Here is a 27,719-nt window from a genome sequence, read left to right on the forward strand (position 1 = left end):
GTTGCCATGGGCCTCCATTTTACAGCTATTTTATTTTTAACCCTTTTCAGTCAGGATTGCTGGGCCTTAGAAACCAGAAGTTAAAAGGAGGACGGAAGGATTGTGCCAATGAGGTAATTGTCTTTTCAGCGCTGCTTGTGGGCCAGGAAAAACAGAAGCAGTTTGCCCCTGGCCCAGTGAGCTTACCCATTTCCAGCTCCACAATTATTGAGCCTTCTTCCCCGCCGTCACCCTTCCCAATTCTGAATCCCCAGTGATGAACTCTCCCTGCTTCCCTACTGGCTGTCTACTCTTCGAATGAGACATTATCATGGTTTTCTACAGGCAATCTATAAATCAGCCTGGCTGTTGGCCAGGGAACCCGCAGCAAAAACACACCTTGGAGCAAATATCTGGCAACGTTCGACAAACCTATACTTCTAGATCCCTTCTGCATGCCCCAGGTCAAATCCATATCCTGGTAAATATCAAGATCCAAGAGCCCCCACTCAACTGAAATCCAAACACAGCGGCAGGATTTTCCACCCTCACCCCACAGCTTGTTTTCCAGTGGTGGAGAGGGCTCACCATTGTCTGCTGACCAGATCTTCCAGTCCTGCCGACACCTACGACGTTTTGCATGTCTTACCCATTCTGCCACCGGGGATGGGGGGGGGGGGTGCGGTTTGCCTGTGGGAAGATCCCGCCAGTGGGAAGAGCTGGAAAATCCAGCCCAGCATCATTAAGAGCTATCTACTGATTTGAGAAAATTACAGTGGATGCTGGAATCTGAAACCAAAGGAGAAAATGCTGGAAAATCTCAGCAGGTCTGGCAGTATCTGTAAGGAGAGAAAAGAGCTGATGTTTTGAGTTCAGATAACCCTTTGTCAGAGCTTTGACAAAGGGTCATCTGGACTCGAAACGTCAGCTCTTTTCTCTCCTTACAGATGCTGCCAGACCTGTGGAGATTTTCCAGCATTTTCTCTTTTGCTATCTACCCATTTGTTTAGTCATCTCTGCTCCTCCTTTCTATCGCGACAATGTCCTCCATGTTGGGTGTTTTGCCTCATGCATAAGTTTCTCAATGTAAACAATTGCTGTGACATGGATGTTTTAGCTTTTTTTCTTCTCAGTTGAGTGTGCTGCACTTTCATGTAACCTTAGAAAAAAACCGTTGGGCTCAACACTGCTGTCCTTTTTTGATAGATTGCTAGCCACAAGTATAATATTCTCACCGTACCTTTCATTCTCTTCTCACTCCAGAAACATATCTAATTGCTGATTTCACTTATACTGTCCATACATGCTCCACTGTGCTACACAAGCCAATTCCAATCTAGATGAAAAATTTCCACCTGACTAACCATCTCACTTCAAACTTCCAAATGTTGTCGTTCAGGTGAAAGGAACAAAATAAAAGCGACAGCATCATTTTCTCGACAGCGACAAAGCTCAAGGTCTCAGCACCGTGAGGAAGGTTTTATCGGTGTGGCGGGGAGGAAGAAAGCTTCATGCTTGACAGTGGGTGCAAACTGAGTGGCAGGGGCATCAAAGCAGAAAAATACATTCGACCACAAGTCCAATAGACGGTGGCCGTCATGTAACATCCTTGAGGACCCGCAGGAGAAGGACGTGGTCGATCCTTTCGGATGATACCCTGGACATGACTGCCAAAGTCATTTGGCAGAATGCCTCATCGCCAGCACTGACAAACAAGGGCCAAGATAAAAGCAAAGTACTGCCGTTGCTGGAAATCTCAAATAGAAACAAAAAACGCTGGATAAACTCAGCAGGTCTGGCGGCAAGTGTGGAGAGTTTAAGTTTAAGCTTTATTTATTAGTGTCACAAGTAAGCTTACATGAACACTGCAATGAGGTTACTGTGAAAATCCCCAAGTCGCCACACTCCGGCGCCTGTTTGGGTACACTGAGGGATAATTTAGCATGGCCAATACAATTAACCAGCACGTCTTTGGACTATGGGAGGAAACTGGAGCACCCGGAGGAAACTCACACAGACACAGGGAGAATGTGCAGACTCAACACAGACAGTGACCCAAGCCAGGAATCGAGTCCAGGACCCTGGCATGGTGAGGCAGCAGTGCTAACCACAGTGTCACCGTTCCACTCTAGAGAGAAAGAGAGTTAATGTTTCAAGTCTGTAAGATTCTTCTTCAGAGCTGAAGAGAGGGAGAATATTCTCACCTGTGTCTGTGTGAGTTTCCTCCGGGTGCTCTGGTTTCCTCCCACAGTCTGAGAGACGTGCTGGTTAGGTACATTGGCCATGCTAAATTCTCCCTCAGTGTGCCCGAACAGGCGCTGGAGTGTGGTGACGTAGGGGATTTTCACAGTAACCTCATTACAGTGTTAATGTAAGCCAACTTGTGACACTAATAAATAAAAAGAAGTAACGCTTTGTAAAGTGGGGAAGAGGTGTGGAAAAGGTGGAGCAGAATTGAAGGTCAAGCTGATGGTGAGAAAGGTCCTCCCTGTCAGATCTTTCCAACACACTCGGGATCTCACCCACACATTGCCCTCAAGGTGGCTGCAGTGGAGACGAGCCTGTCTTGCATCTCCATCTGGAATGTGTCTTTGTAAAGAAGCTCTGGAAAGCAATGCACTGATTTTGAGGTTCATCTCAAGCAGCTTCATGGCGCACGATTCTGTGCTGTATGGGTTGTCCCCAGGGATGTGCACTGAGAGATGGAGGACCATCAACTCGGTGAGAGACTCTCTTTGGTCCGCCTGAAATCTATTGATCTTCCAGTGCAATGAATGGTGCATGATTGAGTGTTGCAGACTGGCACATTCCAAGGTGTCGGACTATGTGCTTATGGATCGAGTAAAGCTTGGGGCAGCCACGGCAGAGGCACAATGGGGAAAGGTCACTGTCCAAGACCTTTCAACCATAATGCAGTGAATGGCTGGAAACTTTTGGACGGCATGGTGGCACAGTGGTTAGCACTGCTGCCTCACAGCGCCAGGGACCGAGGTTCAATTCCGGCCTTGGGTGACTATCTGTGTGGAGTTTGCACATTCTCCCCGTGTCTGCGTGGGTTTCCTCTGAGTGCCCCAGTTTCCTCCCACATTCCAAACATGTGCGGGTAGGTGGATTGGCCATGCAAAATTGCCCCTTAGTGTCAGGGGGACTAGCTAGGGTAAATGCATGGGATTATGGAGATAGGGCCTGGGTGGGATTGTGGTCGGTGCAGACGCAATGGGCCGAATGGCCTCCTTCTGCACTGTAGGATTCTATGAAACTGGGTAAAACTCCTCAGGCTGTACGTTTGTGATTAATTTTGTAAATATTAACGGTGGTTGTAAATGCAATGAATAAAGTACAGTACTGGGAGAAACTGATTTGGTTTGCATCGACTGTAATGTCAACTTTGAACTGTCAAGTAATATACTTTTAAGAAATTTTATGAATGAAGTATATTTTTGGAAAAAAAACATCAAAAGAGGGCAACCTGACATTTGCCCAAAACTGGTCCTTATTGTCATGAAGCAAGTCAGGAATAGAGAACAATTGGCTAGTTCAGACCTTTCGGAAGACTGTGAGGGTAGGAAGAGAATGGGAGGCAGGGGTGGGTGTGAGCTCTGGATAGCATGAGACGTCAGGTAGGTCCTGTGAGGAGAGTTAGGTAAATGGTAGGTGGTTTTTTGTGGGGAGGAGAGCAAACATTGACTGATAGAAATCTACTGTATGGTGGAGCCCAGAGAGAGATCCCCCATGTCTTGGTCCCACAGTAAGAGAAGAGAAAGATTTCCTTACGGAGAAGCGGCCTCTACTGGTCTCTTTAGGCCACTGGAGCACAAGAGAAGCAAGTCTGAGCTTCTGCAGAGCAAGTTCTACCTCTTTTTAAAACTAATTTTGAGATCTGTATGCTAAAACAGATATTCCAACAGCTGCTTCAGATGGGCTCCTGGACTGCTAAATATCACCCATTGCAATTTTAACTTCCGTGCACTTTGGTAAATTGAGTGTGGAATCTATCAACCTAAAGTGGATTCATGCGCCCACTTATTTCCAATACACAAGTACAACATGTACCAATTTCCTGACTACATACTTGGTTTTCGATGCAAAATTATTTTGAAGGATAAAGCAGTCTGCGCCATGTTACATTCAGAATAATGCATGGCTGCGTTTGGTTACAGGTTAACGCAGTCTGGGCTGTGTTTTGTGCAGGATTAGGCAGTCTGGGCTGTGTTTTGTTGCAGGTTAACGCAGTCTGGGCTGTGTTTTGTTGCTGGATAACGCAGCCTGGGCTGTGTTTTGTTGCCGGATAACGCAGTCTGGGCTGTGTTTTGTTGCCGGATAACGCAGTCTGGGCTGTGTTTTGTGCAGCACAACACAGTCTGGGCTGTGTTTTGTGCAAGATAATGCAGTCAGGGCTGTGTTTTGTGCAGGATAATGCAGTCTGGACCAGTATGTGCAGGGTAACGCAGTCTTGGTTAATACACAGCCTGGGATGTTTATAGGACAGAACAGTGACAGTCCAGACTGTGCTATGTGGTTTATGTACAATAATGCAAAGGTTGTAATGTGTCAAATAAGCATGCAGATTTGAATGTCGTATGTATGAGGCTATATACTTTTAAACATCTTTTCTCATTATTTAACAACAGTTTTACAGAAAAAAAAGTTAATATTTATGACAAATTTTACCCTTCACAAGGTTAGTCATCCTGATTCAAATGAGGCACTGCTTACTGTGTATCTTACAATATTGGAGCCGTAGCAAAACTCACCCGGCAACTAATGGATTTCTAGTAACCTTTCAAAAGGAAAGAAATGTTATTGGAACTCCTTTTGCTGCAATTTCTTTCATTTTAGACAGAGTCGCCCATCTCAGAGCCAATCATCGGACTCATTCACCATGCAAATTCTATCCTTCAAAAGTAGTTACTTTTGTGATAACTATGCTGAGTGCAATCGTTTTTTTTGTTCATTCGTGGAATGTGGGCATCGCTGGCTGGCCAGCATTTATTGCCCATCCCGAGTTGCCCTTGAACTGAGTGGTTTGCTCGGCCATTTTAGAGGGCAGATGAGAGTCAACCACATTGCTGTGGCTCTGGAGTCACATGTAGGCCAGACCAGGTAAGGAGGGCAAATTTCCTTCCCTAAGGGACGTTAGTCATATATATATATATATATATGTTGGGGGTTTGGGTTTTGGACTGCCCCTTTAAGAGTGTGGGTCAGGTGACCCCTGGGCAATTAGCTTCTCCCAATGTGGGACCCTGCTGGGCAATCTTAGACCTGACTGTGAATCAGTGCACACCTCAAATAAAGAGCTCCCACTGTTCAAGTTACCAAGCCCACCTCGTGATCCTTTATGCACCTTTCATACATTGGGGCAGACATAGCAGCGATCAGCAGAGTCATTGCTGTGAAATATTTCCCAATGCCATCATCAAACTCTGCCACGTCAGTGAGAGCAATCGTCAGATGAGGAGAAAAACTCCCTCTACAAACCCGCTTCAGTTTAATATGTTCCTACTTCTCACACCAGCCCTCCTCTGGCCTCTTTGAGCGAGATTGTCGATCCAGTTCCAAATTTGGGGCAAGATGATGTTTTGTGAGTTAAGGCCCATTGGAAGATGTGCTGAGCCTCAGTTCACTACAAGAAACACTGAGCAAGAATTCCTCAAAAGCATTTACTCTGGGAATGCTTTAAGTCGATTGTGATTTCAGTCGAATTTACTGAGGGGGGTGAGGCAAGATACATCTGCATTTCCCTGCATGGTTTATCCTCAGTCCATTACTCAGGCCATTGATTCTCACCACACTAGAGAACTCTGTGAATGCTATAGTTTTGACACAAACATTTAACTTCTGAAACATGGCTTCAAATCCAAATTTGTGTGGGAAGTGCCTGCTAGCTATAAGGGTCCTGCGCAAATTGAGACGTGGAGGTGGATTTTCTGGCCTTGCCCATGGCACCTTTCTTGCGGTGGGAGGCAGCGTGCCATTTGCTGGTGGCAGGATCTTCTGGTTCCATCGCTGTCAATGGGATTTCCCATTGATGCCATTCCAAGACACCAGGAAGCCCGTGGCGTGGGTGCACCATCAGAGTGACCAGAACATCTGGCCAGCACGAACAGCCAGAAAAATCCAGCTGAAGTCTCTAATCGGTAGATTGTACACATCAGTGAAGGTTGAGCAGACTGGGCCTCTATTACCTCAGGGAAAGAAACCTGAGGTGTGACCCGATTTAAGGTTATGAAAGGACTTCATAGAGTAGATGTGGAAAAGATTTTTCCACCAAAATGAAAAGCTAGAAAGTCACTGATAAATCCAACAGGGAATTCAGGAGAAACTTTGCCCAAGAAAGCGGTTAGAATGTGGAATCCCTACCACAAAGAATCATAGAATCCCTACAGTGCAGAAGAAGGCCTTTTTAAAAAAACTTTTGATGAATTTTATTGTGAATCAGTATTCCAAAAAACATAAGGAATGCAGCTTAGAACTGGATGACTTGGCCCTTCCTCTTCTTATCTCGTCCTAGCTCAAAGTGCTTGCATCTCTTGATGGCCAGCATTTTCTTTAATCGACAGCTGAGCTCCTTACACTCCAGTCTCAGCACAATCTTCTTTGTGGTCTTAGCCTTTTTCCAAAATATAGGCTTTGTCTGTCCACCATAACCACTCTGCTTTCTGTCATAACGTCTCTTACCCTGTGCGTATAAGGAATCCTTCCCCTTCTTGTACTGAGTAAATTTGTGGGGCTGGTGTCGACGGCATTTTTTGCAGTATGTCCTCCGGGTCTTTGGTGCGTTGACCATCTTCCCAGACCAGGCGCTGAGCGAGAGAGACCATTTGGCCCATCAAGTCTGCACTGACTGGCCAACAGAGCATCTCACCCAGGCCCTATCCCCATAACCCGACATGTGTACCCCACTAATCCTCCACTAACCTAGGCATCTTGGGACACTAAGGAGCAATTTAGCATGGCCAATCAACTTAACCTCTTTGAAGTGCGGGAGGAAACTGGAGCAGCTGGAAGAAACTCATGCAGACATGGGGAGAACGTGCAAAGTCTACACAGTCAGTGACCCAAGCCTGAATTGAACCCGGGTCTCTGGCACTGTGAGGTAGAAGTGCTAACCACTGTGCCACCGTGCCACCCTGAGTAGTTAAGAGAAGTAATAGAGATGCATTGAAGGGAAAGCTAGAGGGAGAAAAGAACAAAAGATTACACTGTTAGTTTGGGCTCAGTTGGCTGCACCGTCACCTCTGAATCACAAGGATCTGGCTCAAGTCCACTCGAGGCTGACACTGCAGTGGAACACGTAAGTTATGCTGCACCCTGGAAGGTGCCATCTTTCACATGAGGCATTAAACCAAGGCCCATCCCATCTACCTGAGCGGGTAAAAGATCTCGAGGTGCTATTTCAAAGAGAAGCCAGGGGGGTTATCCCCGCAGTGTCCTGGCCAATACTTATCCCTCAAACAACGTGACAACAAACAGTTTATCTGGCCATTATCACATTGCTGTTTTTGGGAGTTTGCTGCATCCTTATTGGCCGCCCTGTTTCCGACATTACAACAACAACTACACTAGGAATCCTTCATTAGCTGAGACAACCGGCAGGGTCGTGAAAGGCGCTACATAAATGCAAATTTCTCTTTCCTTTGTTGGAGTTGGATGAAAAGCGATGGTGGAGTGTCATGTGATGCATAAACACCAGCACGGAGCTGCTGGGCTGAATGGCCTGTTTCTGATCTGAACATTCTGTATAATTCTATGTGATCCCCCGCGGCCATCGGTTTACAGCACAGAATTGGCAGTGTGTCACTCCGAGAGACTGCTGGCTGACTGCTGTGGGCAAGGGGAACATTCACGTTTGGGCGAGAAGGCGTTGTTCTGAAGTTAAGGGGCATGCTGTACATTTCTGTTAACAAGATAACAATACTTTCAGCGTTTGACTCTGGAGGGTAAAATGTCAGCAGCAAACCTGTTCCAGACTGTGATGAATTTGTAAAGAAACCTTCAATTAGAGGCTGAGATTGACTTCTATTGCCAGCACTGACTGTCTGTGGGGGTGGGAAGACAAATTTTGCTTAGATGCTGGGAAGGAAAGCTATTTGTAGCACACCCTTTAATGATGTAAAGGAGGACAAAAGAATTGCTCACAAAGTAAAGCCAATATTCCATCTATTGTATTGTATAAATTTACAGAGACTGAGCTGGCACAGTGGCAGTGACCAGCGTTGTATGCAATACGCCAGGGCGGCATGGTAGCACAGTGGTTAGCACTGCTGCCTCACAGCGCCAGGGACCTGTGTTCAATTCCAGCCTTGGGTGACTGTCTGTGTGGAGTTTGCACATTCTCCCCATGTCTATGTGGGTTTCCTCTGGGTGGGGCGATTTTCTCTCACGCTCCAAAGCTGTGCAAGTTAGGTGGATTGACCATGCCTAATTGCCCCTTGGTGTCCCAAGATGTGTAGGTTAGGGGGATTAGTAAATTCACAGGGTTATGGGGTGTATGGGGCAGGGGGGAGGGGGGTTGGGCCTGGATAAGATTCTCCTTCAGAGAGTTGGTACACACACGATGGGCTGAATGACCTCCTTCTACATTGTAGGGATTCTATGATTACAGTGGCAGCAATGCTTGTTAAAGCCATTTACGTTTTTAAAACCAGAAGTAAGAGAGTAAGAGTTATGATGCTGGCTACTTGGCACTCTTGGGTCAAACAAAGCAGAGGTGTTCAACTGGAATTGTTAATTGTTAATCAGGAAGAAGGAAGGCAGTCAGTTCTGTGCTAACATTAAGCTAAATTTTTATAATAAAAGCAAAGTACTGGGGAAGCTAGAAACCTGAAATAAAAGCAGGAAGTTCGGAAAAACTCATCAGGTCTGGCAGCATCTGTGGAGAGAGAAAGAGGGGTGAATTTTCCCGTTCTGCCCGCCAGCAGAATTGTAGTGGGCGAGGGGCAGACCATGGAAAGGTATGTTGATCTCAGGCGGGATTTTCCAGTTTCGGGGCGAGAATTCTGCCCACACAGTTGACATTTTGAGTCCATAAAACTCTTCTTCAGAGTTGAAGAGAGGGAGAAATGTGATGGATTTTCGACTGCACGGCGGCACGGTAGCACAGTGGTTAGCACTGCTGCTTCACAGCTCCAGGGACCTGGGTTCGATTCCCGGCTTGGGCCACTGTCTGTGTGGAGTTTGCACATTCTCCTCGTGTCTGCGTGGGTTTCCTCCGGGTGCTCCGGTTTCCTCCCACAGTCCAAAGATGTGCGGGTTAGGTTGATTGGCCATGCTAAAATTGCCCCTTAGTGTCCTGGGATGCGTAGATTAGAGGGATTAGCGGGTAAAATGTGTAGGGATATGGGGGTAGGGCCTGGGTTGGATTGTGGTCGGTGCAGACTCGATGGGCCGAATGGTCTCTTTCTGTACTGTAGGGTTTCTATGATTGTTCAAGAGGGAGTGAAACAGGTGGAGCAAAGTAGAAGGTGTGAGCTGGGGACATTGTAAAACAACGTTTAGAGTTCAAGACAGAGGAAGTGTTAATGGCCGTGTGAAGAGCTATAGAAGGTGCTGATAATGATGTAAAGGTGAGATAGCAGAATGTGATAATAGCAGAACAAAGGTCAGTGCTCAGTGAAAGCAAAATGGAAGAACGAGTGACAGATGGCCCTGGGGAAGTGGGGGTTGTGTTGGGCCAAAGAATATTTGGATTTAAAAAAGGATCAAGGTGGAGCAGAGAGTTCATGACCTGAAATTGCTGAACTCAATATTGAGTCCAGAGGACTGTAAAGTGCCTATTTGGAAGATGAGATGCTGTTCCTCCACTTTGCGTTGGGTTTCACTGGAACATTGCAGCAAGCCAAGGATGGACATGTGGGCAAGATGCTGAGTTGAAGTGGCAAGCGACAGGAAGATTAAAGGCAGTTTACCCAATCTGCCTTTAATCTCCCTAATATAGAGGAGACCACATTGGCAGCAGTGAATAGAGAAGACCCAACATTGAAGGAGGTGCAAGTGAATGTTTGCTTCACCTAAAAGGAGTGTTTGGGGCCTTGGATGGTGCAGAGCAAGGAGGTAAAGGGGCAGGTGTTGCACCTTCTGGGATTGCATGGGAAGGTGCTGTGCGAAAGGGATGAGGAGTTTGGAGGGATGGAGGAATACACCAGGGTGTCACGGAGGGAGCGGAATGCTGATGCAGGGGTGAGAGAAGATTTGTTACCATAGAAACCCTACAGTGCAGAAAGAGGCCATTTGGCCCATCGAGTCTGCACCGACCACAATCCCACCCAGGCCCTACCCCCATACCCTACATCTTTACCCACTAATCCCGCTAACCTACACATCTCAGGACACTAAGGGGCATTTTTAGCACGGCCAATCAACCTAACCTGCACATCATCGGACAGTGGGCGGAAACGGGAGCACCCGGAGAAAACCCACGCAGACACGAGGAGAATGTGCAAACTCCACACAGACAGTGACGCAAGCCGTGAATTGAACCCAGGTCCCTGGAGCTGTGAAGCAGCAGTGCTAACCACCGTGCCACCGTGCCGCCCACATGGTTACATGATGGCATCTTTCTGCAGTTCGCAGAGACGGCAGAGGGTGATCCTTTGAACATGGATGCTGGTGGAGTGAAAAATGAGGACAGGGGAAATCCTATCATAGTTCTGGGAGGGAGGGGAAGGGCAGAGGTGCGGAAAATGGGGCAGACATGGTTGAGTGCCCTGTCAAGCTAAATCTTCACCCTGCTAAAAATGCACCAGTGCGAAGGTGAAACCTTATATCGGGCTCTGTTCTCAAAATGAGCTCACAGCCATGGACCAGACCGTAATCTCCACACCCAATGTGTATCAGTATGAAGTAAAAGCTTTCTACAGGCAATCCTCGGACTTGCAACACAATTGGTTCCTGGAAACCAAATTGTAAGTCAAAATGTCTAAGTTGGAATTGATTTCCCCATTGGAACAACATCATGAATCTGGGGATTGGTTCCTGAAGCCTATTTTTACTGGAAAGTAATGTTCCCTTTCCATCGATTTGTGGCCCTGACGCCATGAACAGAGGCTTAGAATCATCCCTTATTTGATGTTTTGTAATTTTGGAGAGAAAACCAGTTTACAATGAGTGTTAAAGTAAACTCAAACATTCTGCAAAACAGGTGTCCGACACACCAGTGTCCGCTGAGTCAGGTGGTTTTAAACTGGGGGTTTTGTCACTTTCAGGTTTGTGAGATCTTCTATATCTGAGCAGCATTTTGCTTTCCTTGAGGTTGTGAGAAGTGGGACATAAAGGAACAGTTTGCTGGCGTGGCGACGTAAAGCTGAAACTGGTGTTGTGAAGCCAAAAACAGATGTAAATGTATAAAAGTCGTTTAAGTAGCGTTTGATGTAACTCGAATATTGTCAAGTTGAGGACTGCCTGTACATTGATCTGACACAGCACTGTAATTGTACTGATTTTTTAAAATCACAACATCTCAGGCGGAAGGGGGGGGGGTTGAGGGGGCAAGAGGGGATGGGGAAAAAAACAAATGAATGTTTTGTTTGGGACCTTAGATCAGAACAGGTATTATTGTATTTCTTGATTTGATTTGATAATTTATTGTCACATGTATTGGTATGCATTGAAAAGTATTGTTTCTTGCGCGCTATACAGACAAAGCATACCATTCATAGATATCGGGTTACATTGATTGGCCATGCGAAAATTGCCCCTTAGTGTCCTGAGATGCGTAGGTTAGAGGGATTAGCGGGTAAATATGTAGGGATAAGGGGGTAGGGCCTGGGTGGGATTGTGGTTGGTGCAGACTCGATGGGCCAAATGGCCTCTTTCTGTACTGTAGGGTTTCTACGATATGATTCTAAGGAAACGAAGAGTGCAGAATGTAGTGTTACAGTCATAGCTAGGGTGTAAAGAAAGATCTACTTAGTGCGAGGTAGGTCCATTCAAAAGTCTGACAGCGAGCAGGGAAGAAGCTGTTTTTGATTGGTATGTGACCTCAGACTTTTGTATCTTTTTCCCGATGGATAAAGGTGGAAGAGAGTATGTCCAGGGTGCCTGGGGTCCTTAATTATGCTGACTGCTTTGCTGAGACAGCGGGAAGTGTAGACAGAGTCAATGGATGGGAGGCTGGTTTGCGTTTAACACCAGTTCTGAAGCATCTGACATGTAAACTTCCCTCTTCCCTTGCGGATCCCAATTCCCTGCTTTGCATTTTGTGTTTTCATTTGAGATGTCCAGCTTTTCACTCGAACTGGCAAGTTACTGTACTTGTGGCTGATGGAGAGAGAAAATTTCAAATGAATAACTCAAATATAAGCTGAAGAGCTTCCGAATCGGTGTCCCGCTGAGTCCCTTTGTGATTTATAATTGCATGAAATAATTTACAATATATTCTACATATCAAATCCTCATGACTAACCTTGAGAAACAGAAAATGTTTAGTTTGCACATTCTGATGTTAAACTATGCAACAGCATAAAACCTGTCATTTATCTTTTCAGCTGTGGTATATCCAATATCTGTAATTATTAACTGTCACCCCTTGCTTTATGCAGATTGTTTGCTGTACTGCAATGCTGGATAGATCTGATCCAGAAAATAAGATGTTTCTGCTCAAATTAATAAGGTGTATAAGCGAATCCTGCCTTTTTCTTCCTCCTCCAATATTCTGATCTCCATCCCAATGTCGCAGAGGAAGGGGGGGGGGGTCTGGTTCCACAGGTACCAGTATGGGTCTATAATGGGAGCGTTAATAGATGATCAAGTAGCAGAGGATTTAACCCTGTCCTTTCTCACCAAGCATACATAGAAGCTTAGAAAATGGACAATGTAGCAGGAGACCTAATGCCCATCGTGCCTGTACCAGTTGAAAAAGAGTTGCCGAGACTAATCCTACTTTGCAGCTCCTAGTCAGTAAAATAGAATAGAATCATAGACTCCCTACCGTGCAGAAGGGGCCATTCAGCCCATCGGGTCTGCACTGACTCTCTGACAGAAAATCTTACCCAGGTTCCCTCCCCCGCCCTATCTCCGCAACCCCACACATTTACCACGGCTAATCCATATCTTGGGACACTAAGGGGCAATTTGGAATGGTCAATCCACCTAACCTGCACATCTTTGGATGGTGGGAGGGAACGGGAGCACCCGGAGGAAACCCACGCAGACACATTTAGCATGGCCAATCCACCTAAACTGCACATCTTTGGACTGTGGGAGGAAACCCACGCAGACACGGGGAGAATGTGCAAACTCCACACAGACAGTGACCCAAGGCCGGAATCGAACCCGGGTCCCTTGCACTATGAGGCAGCAGTGCTAACCACTGTGCCACCCTGCCACCCCCTGTGGTTTAGAATATTCTAAGAGGATTTCTGTTTCTATCATCCTTTCAGGCTCTGAGCAGACTCCCATCACCCTCCACGAGACAAAGTTTCTCCTCCAATTCCATCTAATCATTCCACCAAATATTTTAAATCTGAGCCTCTTTCATTATTGACCTCTATGCTCAGGAAAATAGATTCTTCCTACCCACTCTCCCGAGGCCCCTCATAGGTTTAGACACTTCAATTAAATTTCCTCTCAGCCTCCTCTCTTCCAAAGAAAAAGTCCCAATCCTTCCTCATTACTAACATTTTCCATTCCTAGCACTGCTACCTCACAGCGCCAGGGACCCGGGTTAAATTCCAGCCTTGGGTCACTGTCTGAGTGGAGTTTGCACATTCTCCCCGTGTCTGCGTGGGTTTCCTCCCACAGTCCAAAGATGTGCAGTTTAGGTGGATTGGCCATGCTAAATTGCCCCTTTCTGGCCCAAGATGTGTAGGTTAGATGGATTAGCCATGGTGAATGTGCAGGGTTACGAGGCTAGAGCGTAGGTTGGGTCTGGATAAGATACTCTGTCAGTGAGTTGGTGTAGACTCGATGGGCCAAACGGCCTCCTTTTGCGCTTTAGGGATTCTGTGATGAATGGAGTAAATACTTGGCGTTATGGGGATGGAGCAGGGAATGGGCCTGGATAAAGATGCTCTGTTGGAGAGTGAGTGCAGACTCAGTGGTTGACTGGCCTCCTTCTGCACAATAGGAATTCTGTACTTCAGCTGTGGTCTAACTCTTGTTTTATCCAATTCTAGCTCGGCTCCTGGCTTTTATTTATTTTTATTTATTAGTGTCACAAGTAGGCTTACATAAAGTTACTGTGAAAATCCCCTAGTCGCCACACTCCAGTGGCAAGGATACACTGGGGGAGAATTTAGCATGGCAAAGCACCTAGCCAGCACTTGTTTTGGACTGTGAGAGGAAACCGGAGCACCCGGAGGAAGCCCACGCAGACACGGGGAGTACGTGCAGACTCCGCACAGAGAGTGGCCCAAGCCAGGAATTGAACCCGGATCCCTGGCGCTGTGAGGCAGCAGTGCTAACCACTGTGCCACTCCACTAGAATGTAACACAGGAGTGTGACTCACTCCTGTGGCTTTTGATCTGTACAACATCAAGGAGCGGTTAGTGAATTAGCAGAAAGAAGTGAGAACTGATGGCGGTGTACTAAAGCTCATAGTTGATCTCTGTTTCCTCTATGTTTAAGAGCTCCTCCTTCACCCCATGCCACCTTGAGCTCAAGTTGGAACAAAATATTTCTTGGGGATTATTAAGTGATGTATTTGGATGATTTGTTTCTTATTTTATTGGCTTCATTAACGGCTGAATCTGTGTGACACCTGGAGAAAGTGACTCATGATTATGCGGCAGTTACAGTTTGATACAACACCGATCTCCTTTCCTACCAAGAGGCTGGTGATTAGATTTATGGCATTAATTACCAGGTCGGCTATCTATAAAAAGCACTCAGTGTAAATCTTTTTAATCTAATCTTGCAACTACTTTCAGGAGTTCTTCCGCCAATAAAAATGGCTAATAGTGTGTCAGCTAACACCTTTGGAAAAAAGGAATTGATGAATATCTGATTAGAAATGAGTTTCAGATTAGGGGATTGATTGGTGATATTGAATGTCATGTGGAACAGAAGGCTCCTCGCCTTGTTGGGGACCAAGAAAATGCCAAGGAACCTTACACTTTAGGAAGCACGGTGTAGTTTGAAAGCTTACGCTGCAGATTTGCTTTGTTAACAGCTGGAGAATCAGCCAAAAGTTTGAGGAAGCTGGCTCTTTGGGAATTAGGTGAATTGTTTACAGTGTCTGACAGAGCAGCTTGTACCTGACATCGGAACATTTAATTCTGATACCACAGAATCCCAGGGGTAGAAAAATATTCGGATCCCCAGTGACTGGTAGCCTTGTTTGTTTGTTGAGTACAAAATGTTAACTAAAAAGAGAAGATAAAATAAATCAATGAATTGTTTCATGCATGGCTCTCATTAACAAAACAATTTGATGGTTCACTCTCCCCGCTGCCCACTGTTCCTGAGACATCAGTTGCAGATGAAGTACATTTTCAGAAAGCTTTTGCTACCTAAGCCATATCTGACGCGGGAGAAGATGAGGCTGGAATTTTTCCCCTTCCAAGCACTCACCATAGAATCCCTCCAGGGCAGAAGGAGGCCACTCGGCCCATCGAGCCTGCACCAACAACAATCCCACCCAGGCCCTATCCTTGTAACCCCACATCTTTTACTCTGCTCATCTCCCTGATGCTAGTCCCCCTGACACTAAGGGGCATGGCAAACCCACCCAACCTGCAGACCTTTGGACTGTGGGAGGAAACCGGAGCACCCGGAGTAAACCACGCAGACATAAGAACATAAGAACATAAGAAATAGGAGCAGGAGTAGTCCATCTGGCCCTTCGAGCCTGCCCCGCCATTCAACAAGATCATGGCTGATCTGAAGCGAATCAGTTCCACTTACCCGCCTGCTCCCCATATCCCCTAATTCCCTTATCGATCAGAAAACTATCTACCCGTGATTTAAACATATTCAACGAGGAAGCCTCCACCACTGGAGGCTGTGCCCTCTAGTTCTGGTTTCCCTTCTAAGTGGAAAGAATCTCTCCACCTCTACCCTATCCAGCCCCTTCATTATCTTATATGTCTCTATTAGATCACCCGTCATCCTTCTAAACTCCAATGAGTACAGACCCAATCTGTACTTAGACACGGGGAGAATGTGCAAACTCCACACAGACAGTGACCCGAGGTCGGAATTGAACCCGGGTCCCTGTCACTGTGAGGTAGCAGTGCTAACCGTTGTGCCACCACCGTTCCACCCGCCATATCAATTACTTGGAGTGTGCATCAAATCACAAGGACCATCACCTGAAACAAAATAAAAATGCCATTTATTGCCCCGAGTCTATTTCTTCCACGGTACATTTGCAAACAGCGTCAACCCTTACAAACCGCCTGCCCACACCCCAAATGCCAACTCATCTACCCACCTCAGTTTACCCATCTTGCCCTATCTCGTGCGAAAAGAGGGGTTGTGCGTGATTCATCAAATATTTCAAAACACGAAGCGCAGAATTTTCCAGTCTCGCTGCAATGAATGGAGATTTGGCTGAGTACCAGATTCTCCATCTTCGCTTGCAGTGGCAGCAGAGTGTCAATGGCTGGAAAATTCCAGCCAAAATCTACATACGTTTAACCAAGCCTGGTCAACTAACATTTTCAGTTAGTCTTATTCATTTTCCCTCGAGGTCTCTTTTTTGATTTGATTTATTGTCGTCACATAGAAACATAGAAAATAGGTGCTGGAAGAGGACATTCAGCCCTTCGAGCCTGTACCACCATTCAATATGATCATGGCTGATTATGCACTTTCAGTATCCCACTCCCGCTTTCTCTCCATACCCCTTGATCCCTTTAGCCACAAGGGCCACGTCCAGCTCCCTCTTGAACACATCAAATGAACCGGCCCCAACAGTTTTCTGTTGTAGAGAATTCCACAGGTTCACAACTCTCTGCGTGAACTCTCGAGGTGGCACGGTGGCACAATGGTTAGCACTGCTGCCTCTCAGCGCCAGGGACCCGGGTTCAATGCCCGGTTTGGCACACTGTCTGTGTGGAGTTTGCACGTTCTCCCTGTGTCTGCGTGGATTTCCTCTGGGTGCTCCGGTTTTCTCCCACAGTCTGAAAGACGTACAGGTTAGGCACATTGACCCAAACAGGCACTGGAATGTGGCGACTAGGAGAATTTCACAGTCACTTCATTGCAGTGTTAATGTAAGCCTTACTTGTGATAATAATAAATAAACTTAAACTTTAAAAAAAGCTTTAACTTTAAAAACTTCAACTTTAAACTTTAAACAAAAACTTTAAACTTTAACTTTAAAAACTTTAACTTTAAAAACTTTAAACTTTAAAACTTTAAAAACTGAAAAAGTTCTTCCTCATCTTCGTCCTGAATGGCTTACCCCTTATTCTTAGACTGTGATCCCCTTGTTCTGGACCTCCCAACATCGGGAGCATTCTTCCCACATCTAGTCTGTCCAGTCCCATCAGGATTTTATATATTTCGAAGAGATCCCCTCTTATTCTTCTAAATTCCAGTGAGTACAAGCCCAGTCGATCCAATCTCCCTTCACGTGTCAGTCCTGCCATTCCAGGACTCAGTCTGATGAAACCTTCGCTGGACTCCCTCAGTAGCAAGAAAGTCTTTCCTTAAACTAGGAGACCAAAACTGCACACTGGGAGTGTCTCGGAGGGGAGTGTTGAACCGTTGGAGAAAATCTCCATTACAAGGGAGGAAGTGTTAGGTTTGTTAGAGAATATAAAGACTGACAAATCCCCAGGGCCTGATGGAATCTATCCAAGGCTGCTCAGGGAGACGAGAGATGAAATCGCTGGGCCTCTGACGCAAATCTTTGCCTCGTCACTGGACACAGGTGAGGTCCCAGAGGATTGGAGGATAGCTAATGTGGTCCCGTTATTTAAGAAGGGTAGGAAGGATAACCCGGGTAATTATAGGCCGGTGAGCTTGACGTCCGTGGTGGGGAAGTTGTTGGAGAAGATTCTTAAAGATAGGATGTATGTGCATTTAGAAAGGAATAAACTCATTAACGATAGTCAGCATGGTTTTGTGAGAGGGAGGTCATGCCTCACTAACCTGGTGGAGTTTTTTGAAGAAGTGACTAGAATGGTTGATGAGGGAAGGGCCGTGGATGTCGTCTATATGGACTTTAGTAAAGCGTTTGACAAAGTCCCTCATGGTAGGCTGGTGAAAAAGGTTGGACCTCATGGGATAAAGGGGGAGGTGGCTAGATAGGTGGAGAACCGGCTTGGTCACAGAAGACAGAGGGTGGTAGTGGAAGGGTCTTTTTCCGACTGGAGGCCTGTGACTAGTGGTGTTCCGCAGGGCTCTGTATTGGGACCTCTGCTGTTTGTGATTTATATAAACGATCTGGAAGAAGGTGTAACTGGGGTGATCAGTAAGTTTGCGGACGACACAAAATTGGCAGGACTTGCAGATAGTGAGGAGCATTGTCAGAGGCTACAGAAGGATATAGATAGGCTGGAAATTTGGGCAAAGAAATGGCAGATGGAATTCAATCCTGATAAATGCGAAGTGATGCATTTTGGTAGAAATAATGTAGGGAGGAGCTATACGATAAATGGCAGAACCACAAAGGGTGTAGATACGCAGAGGGACCTGGGTGTGCAAGTCCACAGATCCTTGAAGGTGACGTCACAGGTGGAGAAGGTGGTGAAGAAGGCATATGGCATGCTTGCCTTTATAGGACGGGGCATAGAGTATAAAAGTTGGGGTCTGATGTTGCAGATGTATAGAACGTTGGTTCGGCCGCATTTGGAATACTGCGTCCAGTTCTGGTCGCCACACTACCAGAAGGACGTGGAGGCTTTGGAGAGAGTACAGAGGAGGTTTACCAGGATGTTGCCTGGTATGGAGGGGCTTAGTTATGAGGAGAGATTGGGTAAACTGGGGTTGTTCTCCCTGGAAAGACGGAGGATAAGGGGAGACTTAATAGAGGTGTATAAAATTATGAAAGGCATAGATAGGATGAACGGTGGGAAGCTTTTCCCCAGGTCGGTGGTGACATTCACGAGGGGTCATAGGTTCAAGGTGAGAAGGGGGAGGTTTAACACGGATATCAGAAGGACATATTTTACACAGAGGGTGGTGGGGGCCTGGAATGCGCTGCCAGGCAAGGTGGTGGAGGCGGACACACTGGGAATGTTTAAGACTTATCTAGATAGCCATATGAACGGAGTGGGAATGGAGGGATACAAAAGAATGGTCTAGTTTGGACCAGGGAGCGGCGCGGGCTTGGAGGGCCGAAGGGCCTGTTCCTGTGCTGTATTGTTCTTTGTTCTTTGCACACAATACTCAAAGTGTGGCCACAGCAAGGCCCTGTATAACTGCAGCAAGACATCTTTACTCCGATACTCAAATCCTCTTGCTATGAAGGCCAGCATGCCATTAGCTTTCCTCACCACCTGCTGTACCTGCATACCAACCTTCAGTGACTGTTGCACCATGGCACCCAGGTCATGTTGCACTTCCCTTTTTCCTAAACTGCCACCATTCAAATAATAACCTTCCTCCCTGTTTTTGCCACCAATGTGGATAACCTCACATTTATCCACATTATATTGCATTTGCCAAGTGTTTGCCCACTCAGACAGCCTGTCCAAGTGACCCTGCAGCCTCTTAGCATCCTCCTCACAGCACACACTGCCACACAGCTTGTCGGAAAAACCTCTCTGGTTCAGTCATGTCCTTTTGGGAAGGAAATCTGCCATCCTTACCTGGTCTGCATATTTGGAGACATGTATTAGTATACAGTGAGAAGTATTGTTTCTTGCGCGCTATACAGACAAAGCATACTGTTCATAGAGAAGGAAAGGAGAGGGTGCGGAATGTAGTGTTACAGTCATAGCTAGGGTGTCTAGAAAGATCAACTTAAGAAGATAAGGTAAAGTAGGTCCATTCAAAAGTGTGATGGCAGCAGGGAAGAAGCTGCTCTTGGGTTGGTTGGTACGTGACCTCAGACTTCTGTATTTTTTTCCCAATGGAAGAAGGTGGAGGAGAGTATGTCCAGGGTGCTTGGCATCCTTGATTATACTGGCTGCTTTTCCGAGGCAGCGGGAAGTATAGGTGGAGTCAATGGATGGGAGGCTGGTTTGCGTGATGGATTGGGCTATGTTCACAACCCTTTGTAGTTTCATGCGGTCTTGGACAGAGCAGGAGCCATACCAAGCTATGATACAACCTGAAAGAATACTTTCTATGGTGCATCTGTAAAAGTTGGTGAAAGTAGGGGCGAACATGCCAAATTTCCTTAGCCTCCTGGGAAAGTAGAGGTGATGGTGGGCTTTGTAACCTGTATTTCATTGTGGACTCTTTAGTAATAGAATACTCTAGTTTGCCAGTACGCACACTGTGAAAAATTGGTCTATTTCAATTTTTTGCATTTCTTTTTGCATTTAAAGACTCCCTTTTCCATTTTGCCTGTTTTTAACCTCTGGCCTTCTTTTTCCACAGAAACTGACATGGCGATCGAATCAACATGACATTGATATCTGCAGAATGAAAGGCAAAAACGAGGTATATCTGCAAACAAATTGGCATTATTTTAAGTTCAGCAACTGTGTCACTCTGTGCCTGGGGGGCAGTGTCTTCCATTTTTATTATCTCTGAATTATATTGTCAAACATGATTTATTAGCTGCCCATGTAATTGGATTTGCAATTAATTATTTCAAGTTCACTGATCAAAACAGAGGCATCTCAAAATTCAGGGAAATTCAATCTTCTAATTCTATTACACTTACTTCCATGTCCGAATGACCTGACACTGGGTGGCTGCTGAAGAGTGGCCTGCATATCAATTTGCCTCACTCTGTTCCCACGCAAGATGCTGAGTTCAAATAAAGTCCGGGATCAGTGGGATGCTGATTTGGGCCAGATTACCACAGGTACAACAACTCTTAATTAACCCTCTAACTAGCTGCCATCTCGACTGACTTAACAAGACTGGCAGGACAGAACTTGAGTATTGCTGAAAAAAGAGACATGTTGCCAAAGTTTTTCATCTTGCACTCATCAGGACAAATAAAGAGTGCCAAATTTCAAACAATCATAACAGTTTAATTATCGTGATTGTTTGAAGTTTGATATTCTTGCATTTATCCTGGTGCGTACAAGATGAAAAGCTTTGGCAACATGTGGGCAGCATGGTGGCAGTGGGCGGCGGCGGCAGCACGGTGGCAGTGGGTGGCACAGAGGCAGTGGGTGGCATCGTGGCACAGTGGCTAGTGCTGCAGCCTCACAGCACCAGGGACCCGGGTTCAATTCTGGCCTCGGGTAAATGTCTTTGTGGAGCTTGCATGTTCTCCCTGTGTCTACGTGGGTTTCCTCCGGGTGTTCCGGTTTCCTCCCACAGTGCAGGTCAGGTGGTTTGGCCCTGTAGGGTTGTCCCTTAGTGTCCCAAAATGTGTAAGTTAAGGGGATTAGCTGGGTAAATACTTGGGGTTATGGAGATAGGGCCTGGGTGCAATGCTCGGTTGGAGTGTTGGTGCAGACTCGATAGGCCAAATGGCCTCCTTCTGCACTGTCGGGATTCTATGATTCTATGAACATATCTGTCTTTTCAGTAATATGAAAAACCGTATTGGTGCAGGGCTTACAAACTTGCCGTTCAGGCATTCTCTGTAAATGGCAAATCGTGAAAGATTGCCAAAGCAAAATATTGCAAATGTGAGAAATATGAAATGTTAAAAATCAGAGAATGCTGGAGCTGCTCACTCAACACCATCACAGAGAGGGAACGGTAAATCATGTTCACGTTTCCGGTCTCAGGGCCTTTCGGCAGAATCAGAAAACTTTACAGATACACAGCTTATCTGCAAACACATATTTCAAGTCTCGGTGTTTCTCCTCCTCCAAAAGGTGTTGCAGACTTCAGAGAAAACTTTGATGTGCTTGTAATTTAATGACAATAATTGTGGGATTGAAGTGCCCTTATGTTATTGTCCATAGCTGCCAATGTTTGAGGGTTAAGGTGGGCACCAAGTGCTGCTGAGTTTTGTTTTATTCATTCATGGGACATGGGCATCACTGGTTGGCCAGCATTTATTGCCCATCCCTAGTTCAGAGGGCAGTTGAGAGTCAACCACATTGGTGTGGCTCTGGAGTCACAGGTAGGCCAGACCAGGTAAGGATGGCAGATTTCCTTCCCCTAAAGGACGTTACTGAACCAGGGAGGTTTTTCCGACAATTGACAATGATTTCACGGTCATCATTGGATTCTTAATTTCAGAGATTTTTTTATTGAATTCAAATTCCACCATCTGCAGGATTTGAACTCATGTTCCCAGAACATTAGCTGGGTTTCTGGATTAATAGTCTAGCGGATAATACCGGTAGGCCATCACAAGGGTTCATGATGAAGTTTTCTTTAGCAGTGCGTGGTGATGATTTTTAAGAGGGGAAAAAATAATGGAAACTCAGTTTAAATGAAAAGGTACAGAGGCTTGCTCAAACCACCAGTATATACCAGGTTGTGCTTTATGGTGACTGCATCAAAAACCATGGTTTGGGTTGCCAAATTCTCTCGCTTGAAATTAGACGTAAAGAAAGACAGTCAGGTGGAACTTCATTTCGGGAATAATGAAACTGGTCGGATACATTAATCAAATAGTGTGTGGAGGCCCAAAAGACCCAGTTCCTCATGGAGAAGAGATTAAGGGGATAAGTGAATGAGTTAGGTCTTTGTTACATCTGGCATATTTATTTTGGGTGACATAGGGATACGTGAATCTTTATTAAAACCTACAAATTCAGACAAAAATGAAGGAAATCAAGCTTGGAAATCTACCATTGCATCAATGCCCCAACCTGGATTTTCCTCCACATTCCCCAGTCTGGCTGCTTGTGAAGGACAGTGTTTAAAGTTTATTTATTATTGTCACAAGTAGGCTTACATTAACACTGCAATGAAGTTACTGTGAAAATCCCCTAGTCACCACTCTCCGGCGCCTGTTCGAGTACATTGAGGGATAATGCACCTAAGCAGCACGTCTTTCGGACTGTGGGAGGAAACTGGATCACCCGGAGGAAACCCGCACAGACACGGGGAGAAGCTGCAAACTCCACACAGACAGTGACCCAAGCCGGGAATCAAACCCAGGTCCCTGGCACTGTGATGCAGCACTGCTAACCAGTGTGCCACTGTGCCGTCCTGGAGGGACTGTTTCTGTGAGCTCCCCCAGTTTCACTGTCATCCACTGCAGTCCAAGGTCTAAAACAAAGTCAAACCTGTAATCTTCTGGGATGTTCATTCCCGTTATGTGACCTGTTCGCTTCAGGCATGGTGGCAGGGAAGGAAAACCAGCCCTCATATTCATGGCCAACTTTGGAGATAAACAGAATTAGAAAGAGCCAATGAATGACTGAAACTCAAGGGAAAATAAAGTAACTCTAATGCTGCTTAAAGTGGAGTCTTTCTCTGCTCCTAACAAGTGAGTGAGTAGTTTTTCAGCATGCAATTAATTATACAAAGCTTGGTGTGTCTGACAATGGATCACAGGCTTCAGTTGCATAGACTGTAGATGGAATATCTCTACAGGAAATTACTTTAAAGATTTTAAATAAAACATTTGCAACAGTAAGAAATATTGCTGAGAAAGTAAGAGACGTTCTGTCTTGAGTTTCTTTCTCAGTTTTAACTTAAGAGCAAATTAGTCCATTCATTGTTGCAGAACTCAACTGACCATTCTCCTTATAAGAACCTTCATAGAGAGCGTCAGCTGGGAAAGTGTGAGGTTACGCACTTTGGTAGGAAGAATAGAGGCGTAGACTATTTTCTAAATGGAGACAGAATTCAGAAATCAGAAGCGCAAACGGACGCGGGAGTCCTAGTTCAGGATTCACTTCAGGTGAACTTGTAGGTTGAGTTGATAGTTAGGAAGGCAAATGCAATGTTGGCATTCATTTCGAGAGGACGAGAATACAAAAGCATGGATGTACTGCCGAGGCTTTATAAGTCTTTGGTTAGACAACATTTGGAATATTGTGGGCAACTTTGGGCCCCTTATCTGAGGAAGGATGTGCTGGCCTTGGAGAGGGACCAGAGGAGGTTCACGAGAATGATCCCGGGAATGAAAAGCTTGATGTGTATGAGGAGCGTTTGAGGACTCTGGGTCTGTACTCGATGGGGTTTTGAAGGCCGGGGCGGGGGGGGGATCTCATTGAAACTTACAGAATACTGAAAGGCCTGGATAGAATGGATGTGGGGAAGACGTTTCCATTAGAGATGAGGATCCGAGGGCACAACCTCGGAATAAAAGGACGATCATTTAGAATCGAGATGAGGAGGAATTTCTTCAGCCAGAAGATGGTGAATCTGTGGAATTCATTGCCACAGGAGGCTGTGGAGGCCAGGTCATTGAGTGTATTTAAGACGGAAATAGATAGGTTCTTGATTGGTAGGGGATCAAAGGTTATAGGGAAAAGGGGTTGAGAAACATATCAGCCATGATTGAATGGCAGAGCAGACCTGATGGGCTGAATAGCCCTATTCTCCAATATCTTATGGTCTTATGGTTATTTGACCATGATGGCCTCACAACTGGGCCTTTTCTCCTCTGATATCCATGTTCCCAGCCAGGCTTTTAGATCAGAAATTGGAATTGGAAGCTTGGCCTTTTTTTTCCCCTCATCCATTCCGAGGGAGGCTGAAGCTAGTTCCACGGCTAAGAAGCAGCTGGCTTAGTGCGAGAAAAGGATTGACCCTTGGGCATTCGAGATTGGTTCAGTACCACACTGGGTATTTTGCTCATTATTCCTCTTGGGGAAATCTGAGATTTAAACAGTGAGCCATAATAATACTTATATTTATAGAACTCATTTAGCATTGAAGTGCCTTGATGAGGTTTTACATAATTAATTGTTACGTAGTGAAACAAAAAAATCATTTTTCACCAGCAATGTCCCAGAAGGAGCAATGGAATGAATAACCAATTAATCTGTTTTACAATGATAAGAGGAAGAAATATTAAGCAGGACTGGCTCCCTGCTCTGCCTCTAATAATACATAGTTTACTTCCCCTTAGAACAACCAAAGGAATGGCACATGTCACGTGTATAGAACAATGCCTTTCACAATGTACTCATACAACACAGGCGACACAACCTAGCTTTGTGAACTCAAACACTAGAGAGATTTACTACCATTTAATTTGAGACATGAAGACTAGAGATTAGGTTTAGTTTAAAGTTTTTAAAGCTTATTTATTATTGTCACAAGTAGGCTGACATTAACACTGCAATGAAGTTGCTGCGAAATTCCCCTAGTCGCCACACTCCGGCGCCTGTTTGGGTACACTGAGGGAGAATTTAGCATGGCCAATGCACCTAACTAGCACATCTTTCGGACTGTGGGAGGAAACCCGGAGCGCCCAGAGGAAACCCACGCAGACATGGGGAGAACGTGCAGACCCCGCACAGACAGTGACCCAAGCCGGGAATCAAACCCGGATCCCTGTCGCTGTGAGGCAGCAATGATAACCACTGTGCCACCATGCCGCATGTATATAAACAATTAGCCTAGCTGACGTACTGCATAAACACTGAGTTGAATGAATTTTACTATAGTAATATAAAAAAAGGATTTAGATCAGGCCATTTAAGCCTACTTTTCCCACAGACCACGTACAATCATGGACCATATCCACCTGTTTAAGCTTTGGGAAAGATCTGTGTCATTACTCCTGGGTCTCCCCCAAATTATTCAATCAACCATGTTAAGAAATTTCTACATTTCTGTTGTACAACCAGTTGTCCTCCACAGACAACAAGGACATGGCAATCAATGAGCCTCCACCCAGTACAGTCCCGGCAGCACAGCACTTCAATTCAGTACTTGGAATATTTTGGTCACCTTCATCTGAATTTGACCCGATGGTATCTAATTCACCTTGCAACCGTATTTACCAGGTTGGGTATCCAAAATCCAGCTGTTCGAAACCTGGAATTGTCTGAAAACCGGGAACAGTTTAAAATCCGGTTAAATGAAATTCAGACTTCTGGGCCAAACACAGGGACAAATCAGCTAAGCATCAATTCTCTGTGGTGCCTGAAAGGAGAGGCAGGCAGAGGATTGTGTGCACTCGGGGATCGGCCAGGGTGGTGATCGGCTGTGGGTGGGGGGAGGGAGAGGGGGAGGGGAGCACTGATATCAGGTCAGTGATGTACTGGGGAGGCCAGCAATTGCAGGGTGGGGAAGTAACAGATCTTCCATGTTCTATGTACACTTGTACACAGAACACAGAGAGATTGACGCCTGCATAATGACACACTCTAGCTGTGATCAGCTGGCTTTCTGGTGGGAATAGACTCCATCCACTCCCCCTACTGGAGTGAATCACACTTTGCCTCTTTTTTTTGCACCAAGTGGCATAAGATTGTCTCTGAGAACTCGCCAGAAAGATGGGCGCGATTCTCTTCTGTTTTTATGCTCGTTTGGCACTTAGAAATGTTTTGGTAAGATCACCCCCTATGACACTATGGCCAGAATTTTCCAGCCATTCACATCCAGCTGCCACTGTAGGCAAGGGCAAAGAATTTGGCGCTCAGCCAAGTCCCCGTTCATTGCAGCGGGACCAGAGCGGGGCTGGAAAATTCCAGCCAATGACATGACAAGCAAAATGTAAATACTGAGGATCCTGGAAATTTAAAAATGAAAATAGAAAATTCTGGAAACACAACATTTTCTGGAGATTTAAGCACATTATAAAGAATGCATATGGGATATTGCCTTTATTAGCCGAGGCATAGAATATAAGAGCAGGGAGGTTATGATGGAGCTGTATAAAACACTCGTTAGGCCACAGCTAGAGTACTGTGTGCAGTTCTGTTCACCACACTATAGGAAGGCTGTGATTGCACCAGAGAGGGTGCAGAGGAGATTCACCAGGATGTTTCCTGAGCTGGAGTGTTTCAGCTATGAAGAGAGGCTAGTTAGGCTGGGGTTGTTTTCCTTAGAGCAGAGAAGGCTGAGGGGGGGACCTGATTGATGTACATAAAATTATGAGGGACATAGATAAGGTAGATAGGAAGAAACTTTTCCCCTTTACTGGAGGGGTCAATAACCAAGGGGCATAGATTTAAGGTGTGGGGGAGGAGATTAAGAGTGGATTTGAGAAAAGACTTCTTCACCCAGAAGTGGTGGGAATCTGGTATTCACTGCCTAAAAGGATGGTAGTGAGGATGAGTTTTGACTTTGTCACATTGTGGCACACTGGTCACGTTCCGAGTCAACCCAAATGACCCTCGACCACACCAGTCCGGGTGTCCAAAATCCAGGAAAATCCCCTTTTTGCCCCAACCCTTCAGGCCCCACCCCTCCTCATCTTAGGCGCCACCCCTTGGCTCTGCCTGGTGCCCGATGGGCAGTGTCAGGCTGCCAGAGTACCATATTGCCTCCCCACCCCGCCTCTGACCATGCCTCTTTATCTCTCTGTGTGCGCCTCTCTGTGTGCGTCTTTCTGTGCGCCCCTCTCTGTGCGCGCCTCTCTGTGCCAGGAGAGAAATCAGGAAGGCCTCAATGGCTTCTTGATATCCATATTTTCTGTGTCTTCCAGCATGGCATCTTTGTCAATTGCCCCCACCCCCACTTTACAATATAAATCTCGTCCTATTATCTTTGCCTTCAGCTCTGACAAAGGGTCATCCTGACTCGAAACATTGGCTCTATTCTCTCCCCACAGATGCTGTCAGACCTGCTGAGATTTTCCAGCATTTCCTGGTTTTATTTCAGATTCCAGCAACCACAATATTTTGCT

The 27,719-nt window shown here is 45.8% G+C and overlaps 2 protein-coding genes across 2 annotated transcripts in view; one reads left to right on the forward strand and one right to left on the reverse strand.

The window, feature by feature from the left end:
* Positions 1-27,719, forward strand: part of sema6bb (sema domain, transmembrane domain (TM), and cytoplasmic domain, (semaphorin) 6Bb) — a 325,575-nt gene that overhangs the window by 104,065 nt on the left and 193,791 nt on the right. The window contains exon 4 of the mRNA XM_078198149.1: positions 20,420-20,482. Within this exon, the coding sequence (XP_078054275.1) occupies positions 20,420-20,482 (63 nt within the window). The remainder of the gene's footprint in view (positions 1-20,419; positions 20,483-27,719) is intronic.
* Positions 6,393-6,786, reverse strand: LOC144479723 (large ribosomal subunit protein eL42-like). The gene has a single exon (XM_078198753.1). The coding sequence runs from the start codon at positions 6,767-6,769 to the stop codon at positions 6,449-6,451; it is 321 nt and encodes a 106-aa protein (XP_078054879.1). The 5' UTR covers positions 6,770-6,786; the 3' UTR covers positions 6,393-6,448.

The sequence above is a fragment of the Mustelus asterias genome, chromosome 26, assembly GCF_964213995.1.
Source record: "Mustelus asterias chromosome 26, sMusAst1.hap1.1, whole genome shotgun sequence".
NCBI classification, from domain to species: domain Eukaryota; kingdom Metazoa; phylum Chordata; class Chondrichthyes; order Carcharhiniformes; family Triakidae; genus Mustelus; species Mustelus asterias.